This window comes from Adiantum capillus-veneris, chromosome 19 (genome assembly GCF_014529385.1).
Source record: "Adiantum capillus-veneris isolate H3 chromosome 19, ASM1452938v2, whole genome shotgun sequence".
Lineage (NCBI taxonomy): Eukaryota > Viridiplantae > Streptophyta > Polypodiopsida > Polypodiales > Pteridaceae > Adiantum > Adiantum capillus-veneris.
The window spans coordinates 14,761,867-14,770,173 of record NC_140949.1 but is presented as its reverse complement, the minus strand read 5'-3'; the positions used below and the strand labels follow the sequence as shown (position 1 = coordinate 14,770,173).

At 40.7% G+C, this 8,307-nt stretch overlaps 1 protein-coding gene across 1 annotated transcript; it reads right to left on the bottom strand.

Annotated features, from left to right (window-relative positions):
• Positions 1 to 5,365: 5,365 nt before the first annotated feature.
• Positions 5,366 to 6,326, bottom strand: LOC147433609 (uncharacterized). Its single transcript, XM_086489755.1, has 3 exons — positions 5,919 to 6,326; positions 5,726 to 5,833; positions 5,366 to 5,656 (listed from the first exon to the last, which is right to left on the bottom strand). Exons 1-3 carry the CDS (start codon positions 6,324 to 6,326, stop codon positions 5,366 to 5,368), a joined length of 807 nt encoding a protein of 268 aa, XP_086345881.1.
• Positions 6,327 to 8,307: the final 1,981 nt, after the last annotated feature.

Genomic DNA, 8,307 nt, shown 5'->3' with positions numbered 1-8,307 from the left:
ACCAAAAATGCTTGATGTTGATTGATAGAGGAGATGTATTCTTATGCGGATATTATCATGCTCCAATGTGTGGAAAATTCCTTATCGTCCCATTTGATTCTAGGGGCTACTGAAGTGCAAGTTGCAGATTTGAAGTTGTTGTAGCAGGTTGCATAGTACAAAGTTTTGGTTTCTAGATTATGCTAGTTATGTGTTCAATAAGATTGCATGGTTGGCTTCCAACTGACTTGTTTGGACAATTGACGAAGTATCTTCACATCTTTTGAGTTTGGTTCTGCTACCAGAACTTGAAATAAAGGACTTGACGGCCATTCCATGTGCAGACAAACTAAGGCATACTTGAGCTTGACAAGGTTCCCTAAAGAGAGCTTAATGGTCAAGCCGTGTGCATCATTAACTGTAGCACTTGAGTCTGGCGGGGTTCACTAAACAGGTTTCCATAATTCAATGCTTTAGAGATATGGCACATATAGTTCATAGATTTTTAATGGGTAGCTACACCCTGATTAAGCTAGAACATTGATGATAGGGTATCAACCTTATTTATTTTCATATGTTTACTAGTTACGTGAGTTTGATGATGGCAAAGAGCTTAAGATACCTATAGCAGATGCATATTGAAGTGCAGTTGGCACAAACCGGAGGCTGTGCAGGTTCAGAGGGGGTGGATGTCATAAAACTCCGCTTCCATGATGGGAAAATTATTAGAAGGATGCACATTGTGCTTGATTTACGTCTACTTGATTATTTATCAATGATCATGTCTTGATAACATGCAAGATTTGATGATTAATGTATGCCAGATGCGGATTTAAAGGGCCAACAGATGCCTTAATGATGCTAAAAAGGAGTATGATTGAAGTGAGCACAAATGGGAGATTATGATCTAGAATTGTAGTGCTTGAAGTGCTCTACTGGCTTGTCTTTATGGCTCGTCAATTGGAGCTACGTTGCAAAAGTTATGGCAGTTTGAAGTTTGACTCAATTGCAGATGCGTATCGGATTGGGCAACTGCAACTGAGGGGACAAAAATAAAGTGAGTGCATGTGTCTGAAGTGCTCACTTTGTGGAGCGCATCGATCTTTACAGATCAGTGATTGGAGTTACGATTACCAAGATATTGCCAGATTAAATTTCATCGGGGACTGGTTTCGTACCAGTTTGGTCGGCTCAATCGGTGTGCCATCTGGGAATTTTTAACTTCGACCAAGTTTTGGAATGTCATGCAGCAATGCTTTGGTTGATATGTTGTGCATAACAAGAATATTATTTATTGGAGATTGATGATAGCAAGAAATGCCCAACACGGCTATGGCTTAAGTAGATACAAAGTCGAGGGTCTCTCTCAAATGCAATCACCTATACTAGCATCTTGAAGGCTATGTCGTGGAAAAGGGCAACAAAATTCACAATGATATTGTTAGTCAAGGACTGTTGGATGAAGAAGCCAATTGATTTTGGTTGCCCAATCGATCCGTGTATGCCTAATGTTGTGTTGTTTTACGAAAGCACAAAAGGCTCTTCATGAGCTCATCTTCCAAAATGACGTCTCATGGAGTATATTGATTGGCAGATGTGCATGCCAAATATGGTGCCTTTTATGTATGTCAAATGTGGTACCCTTGTAGATTTTCTAGGCCGCCCAAAGGCAACCAAGTGGCCGTCCAAGGAGGGGATCTGGCCCCACTATTGGCCACCCTAATTTTGGTGAGTGTGGAAACTAAAGAAAAACAAAGAGCAATGGTGCGGCGGCAGCGACGAACAGAGCTAGAGACAGAAGAGAAAGGGCTTGCATTGTGGCTAATACGGGCCTCAGATGCCCTCGCAGCAAAGACGAGCCGGGCTTAGCACCTCAAGGAGCCGCTATTCGGCCCTGATTTTGCTCGTTTTCATGTAGGTCATCATTCGGGCATGCCATGTCATCGAGGAGCGTCCCATGCCACGTCAGTCACAGCGCCGTGACTACGTGGGGGGACTTATTTATAGGAAAATTGGAGGGAAGAATGAGGGCTAGGAAGGCAAATAGGGAAAGGAGAACGAAGGCGGCTCTCTCTCTTGAGAAGGAGAGGCAAAGCAAAGGGCTCTCTCTTGCTCTCATGCTTGAGAACCAAAGTGACGGGGCTCTCTCTCTCGTTCTTGCATAGCAAAGGAAGGGAAGGCTATTGGAGGCAACATAAACAATGGAGGGCATAGCAAAGGGAGGAGAAGACTCTCTCCCTCTATCTCTTACTTGGCCTAGGCAAAGGGGGGTCGCTCTCTCTCTCTCTCTCTCTCTCTCTCTCTCTCTCTCTCTCTCTCTCTCTCTCTCTCTCTCTCTCTCTCTCTCTCTCTCTCTCTCTCTCTCTCTCTCTCCCTTGATGCAACAAAGAGTAAGAAGAAGGTACTCAAAGACTAAGGTCTTTCTCTCTCGCTCTCAACCTTGGTGAAGCGAGGAAGGCAGAGAAGGAGAAAAGTGAGGAAGCGGAAGGCAAGTAGCAGGATTAGAAGAAGGAAGCAAGGAGTCAGGGAGGAAGCTAAAAGGCAATCTCTCTCTCTCTCTGAAATCTTAAGGAAAAGGAATCGGACTCCCTCTTATCTCATAACGAGCAAGTAACCCGACTCTATTGAGCTCGGTAAGAGAAATCATCAAGGGCACACACAGCCTGAAGATAATTAAAGTAAAAGTTTGCAGCTTATTGTTGGTAATTGAGGCAGTAGGAAAAAGAGAGCTCTTGAGTGCTATTGAAGATGGTAAGCCCATAATAGATCTTTCACACTTACTAAGCTACAGATGGATCACTTGAGACATACAAACCATAAACATCTTGATCTTTGGTGTGATGGAACACTTTATCCTATGGATCCCCTTGCTATGTCTACTCCTCCGTTTAATAATCTTACATCTCTATTACATTTTGTTGGGGATGGGTCTCATGGTCTCTTGGGTTACTGCAATAACTTGGTGATGAAGAATACACAACAAGCAATGATAAATCTAGAGATATTGAAGCAGCAACAAGCATCTTTGTTCAATTTATCGATGCAAAACAGTAAGCTTTTGCAAGAACAAACACTTTTGAAGAAAAAAATATTATCCTCCAAAGAAACCATTGCTGATCTTGAAAAGGAGGTGAGAAGGACGAGGATAAAAACCACTCCACTTGGTCTTCGTCAAAGATGCAGAAGTGTTTCCAACATTGAAACCCTCAAATTTGGAAGTGGAGATCTTAAGCACAGGATTCGAGCAATAAGGTATGCCTTTTCAATACATATTCTTGTTGTAACAAAGTATTGATTATTAGCTAATCAAAAATATGTTTTTGCAGAGGCATGCTTCATCCTGAAAAGGAAAATATTGATCCTCAAATGGCCAAATCTTCATATTCCTCTTTGATTGCACCTCATCTTGCAAAAGAGATTTTGGAGGCCTCAAAGTTCAAGAAGATAAAGCAGGATATAATCACTGATTTTCTACAAAGCACAACCATTGATACTTTAGATGTTCAAAGTGTCATAGATAATTGTGGCATCAGTCAAAAAGGATATTCATGCATCTTTAAATCAGTTAAGAGCCAGCTCAAAGATAAAAAGGTCTCATCTTCTCTCTTACCTATACCAACTCATGTATGTCAAGCACGACAAGGTCTCACAATACTTGGGTGATTCATATTTCATCAACCAAGAATTTAGAAATGCGGGACAAGTGGTACACTTTAATGAATCGTCTAATATTTTTTCAATTGCAAAATCTTCAGAAGAAAATGGTCAAATTTTATAATGTGACAAGCGAGGAGGTACAAGGCAAACTAATCTTTGTGCTTAAGCTAGATGAATGTGAGATATTGAAGCAAAAAAAGACAGAACGTGTCACCATAACTCTGATGAATAGAGCACTTCAAGGAGTAGCAAAAAATGTTGTGAACAACGATGATAGCTTCAGTGTACAATCAGAGAATGATATATGGTGGCTAGGAGCTTTTGAGGTGTACGAACTTTTAAGCTTTCTCTAGTTAATGTATCAAGTAATGTTAGTAACAAAAAGTCATTTATGCAGTTTGACAAAGAAGATCATGACATTTTGTACTGGGCATTTCACCAAACAGATATTCCTGATGTCATTTGTAGACAAAAAAAATGGAGAACTTCTTTATGTTGAAGATATTGGAAGCTTCCAAGTAGAGTGGCATCTTGCTGGTGATCTCAAGACACTCAAGTGCATGTATAACATTGCAAAAGGTGGTAGCTCTAAATCACCTTGTCTATATTGTATGAACGAAGCTCACTCTTTGAGCTTGAAGGAGCACAATCGAAAACCCTCTAGAGCTAATGAGGATCCTAACTCCCGCGCCATTCTTGATATTCCACTTTCGCATGTCCATATATGTATATTGCATGCATTGTGCACGATTGTTGAGAAGCTTGTATATTTATACATTGAATATGCATGGAAGTTGAAGCCAAAGACTGAGTCAAGAAAAGCAATTGAAAAGATAGAGCAAATACTATTAGAGATGGGGCTCCACGGAGGTAAAGTAAAGATAATTGCTTGTCAAAAGCATTCAACATCATCACATGAAGTTCCGGTAAAACCTTCACTTGGAGGTGTGAAAGCTCGTAGGTTTTTGTCATTTCATGCTGAATTGGGCAAAATCAACAAGAGTCATAATTGCTCAACGGTAAAGTATGAGCAGTGGAAGAAGCTTCATAATGCTATTAAAGACCATGCTGATAATGGAAAGGCTAGGAATCGCAAAGCAAAAGTGTGGATGGCTCTAGCTAGATGAGGTTTTCTACTTACTTGATAAGAAAGAATGGATAGACAACGACAACATGAAATTAAAGCTAGCCCTTCAAGCTTTTGGTAAAAGTATGCAAGATGCATGGAGTACTCAAAGCATTACCCACTACATGGTAATTCATACTTTTCTTCTTACAACCTATTTGATTTGTATAAATATAATTTTTATGACATGCAGCATATTTTACACGATCATATGCCCTGGTTCACAAAGCAATATGGATGTCCTGCAATATGGTCCACTCAAGGAATGGAAAAATCCCATTATCAATCTCGTGGAGCATACTTTCGACACACTCAACATGGCGGAGGAAAAAACAGAGCGAACAGCTTAAAGAAGTATTTTTTTGGTTCTATAGAAGGGTCTTGCTACAAATAAGGGAGAAGAAAAATTCTAAAAACAAAAAACAAGCTCTTGCAATAAAGATATCCAAACAAATTCAAAGACGATAGAGCTGGAAGGATTCTACTGCAGAAGCAACCTTACATCAGTGGAGATCGAAGAGAGTGAGGGATAAAAAATTTTGGGTTCTACCTCAAGATCCAGAAAACATTCTATAAAAGTGTATACTTAATACAAATCTATTTTCAAATGATATCTTCAATGTCTTCAACATCTTCTTGATCTAAACTTGAAGTGCCCTCTTTGTATTCAACCTGCTTCAAATCATCGTGTCGAAGTAGAAATTGTTTCCCGGAAGGAGAAAGCTCTCTATAATGTTTAATTCCCTTTGCAAGAGCATATCCAGTATATGCTAAATAACTTCCTGCAAGTGATCCTTGCATTGCATGACCGTATCCTAAAACATTGATAGCACACTCTTTCTCCAAAAGGCGTACTTTGGTAGCATTTGGATGAAGAACATAGCCACCAAGATACTTTGACAATGTCTTGTATACAAACAGAGGTATATAACCATCAGAGGAGTACTTCATGTGAAAAATAACTAAATCAGGACAAGCAAGGTACTTAATGTAGTGCTTCAGAACAGCATCTTTGGTAAGATCAACGACTCTAGATGACCGTCTTAAGAACTCATCTTTTGGTGGTTGAATCTACAAACATATAAAATCTATTAATCATTAGAAACATTGAAAGCAAAAAAAAAAAAACTTTAGCTTATACAAATAAAGTGCTTACCGTAATGTTCTCATCTGACACAAGTTGATTTTCCTTCCAAAGATTTATCGAACCAACATTTCGTATTTTGAGATCTGGCTCCTGAATGATTGGTACATCTTTATCTTGTTCATCTTCATTTTCACTATCCGCTTCTGAAAGATGAGGATCTGTTATATTTTCTTGTGCCTTGAGAAACTCTTCTTCGGTAGGCTCTTTATACTGAAGAGCTTCATTGAAACAAATCTCCAATGCTTTATGAGGCTCAAAGCAAACATCCAACTTGCCTAAAAGAGGATCTTTTTCTACAAAATCTTTGTATTTAACTGGCTCTTCATCGGTTCCAACATTATAGTTCAAGTGTTGTGCCAAAATAGCATACAATTCATCCTCTCGTAAACCAAATGACCTTTGGATATCTGAAAGCATTATATATTCTCCATGGCCAAGAGGAAAGCATGGTAGTGACAGGAGCAAAGCGAACCCCGAACCCCGACGGCCTCTAAAACACCGGGGACCGAATGGCGCGCCTCGAGCCTGTCATGGTAAAGCAAACAGGGGGCACCACCTAGCTTCAGCGGCTAGGACGCAAACAACACACCACCATAACAAAGTTTTCACCCAAGAGAGATGGATGCTTGGGAGTAATGATGAAAAGGAAAGGGAATGAGATCAAGTGAGAGAGAGAGAGTGAGGGAGGGGGTATAGCAGCTTAGTACTTAGGCATCACAAAAGGATGGCGAATCCGCACACCCTTCACACATACACAAGATCACTCCAAAACACAAGACTAAGTGGCGATTCCGCACACCTCACATGGGCAAAACATTGCAAGAAAACATACTCACAAAACCTCAAGCTTTATTTAGAGAATTAGGCGATGAAATGGGGAGCATAGGGTAGGGGAATGAGAAGGGAGAGAGTGGTAGAGCACATGGCGGATAGGTGGGAGTTGATGGCAAAGACTCGCACGAGGATTATGGCCATCATCCTTCATTTAGTTGCCCTTCATCTTCCATAGCCAAGGGTGTAGAGGTCATGCTCAAGACAAGCATGGTGATTGCGGTGAATGGTGATGGTGTGGGTGTGGGTGTGTGTGTGTGCACTAGGCACACACAGTGCATAGTGTGTTCTTTGGTGATGTAGTGTGTTTTTGTGTGATGGTGACCCCTCTTTATATAGGGAGGAGGGGGAAGAAATTCTAGAATTTAGAAATGAAGAAATCATTATCTACATAGGCCATGTGACTGTGGGCCCCACTTGTCTGGCTGTGTGTATATGTGCCAGAACAGCAGTCTCATGAGAGAGAGACTAAGAGAGAGAGATGGGTTGATGAAAAAAAGTGAGAGGTGACATGGAGAATAAAGTAATTACAAGAGGGGAGAGAGAGGAGTGTGTTCAGAGGTGAATCTGTGTGCAGATGTGTGTGAACACAAGAAAAATCAGGTAACCACCGGGTGGGGATGGGTCTGTGGGCACCTTTTTCAGTGAAACTGAGTGTGTGTGAGTGTGGGGGAGGTTATTTAGCTACAAGACAAGAGACATGGCGCCCTTTAGAGAGAGAGGGGGGTATTTGGGTCATGGGATATGATAGGAGAGAGAAAGAGGGGGTGGGGTATACTATTTTGGAAGATAGGGTAAGTTGCATCTGAGTTAGGGTGTATTATTGGTGAGTTATAATGCATTATTGGTGAGAGGTGGGGTAGCTTGAGGGGAGAGAGAAAGGAGAAAGGACAAGGGGAAGAGAGAGGGGGTTGACCTTTTGAGTGGAGGAGAGGAAAAGGGACACCCGGCAGGGCAACAGTGAATAAAAAGGAGGCAAGGTGGGGATGGGCTACCCCGCAGGCATGAGGTGGCCTATTTTACCTTTCTTATATATTTACATAATCATACTTTATTTTTTTCTTACTTTTTTCTAATTCCTTTTATCACTCCCTCCATAAGAGGGGGTTTTCATGGGGTGGGGACGAGAGAAGAGGGGTATGGGAGCTTGGCTTGTGAAAAGCCCCCATCAGTAGAATAGGCAAGGCAATGTTCCTTTAAAAGTAGGGTACAAAGACTTCTCCAATGCAATACTGTCTTCTCGAATACTAGAAAGATGAAGACTCTCAACTTCTTGCCACTCTTTTTCTACATCAAGAACTTCTTCATTGTCTTGTTCATCTTTGATCACTTCACTTGATTTAGAGTTATTGTCATCCCTTTCTACTTCTTCATCATCACTATCTCTTAAGAACAAAAACACAATAAACCCCACACTTTTCTTTAATAGTCTGCATTTGTGTTTTCACTTTGGACACTTTGGAAGATTTAGTTTGACATTTTGTGATAAGGTGGAATACTTTTTGTTAAGCCTAGAGGATTGTGATGGATTCTTTTGAACCAAATCTATAGCGTGAATATATTCTTC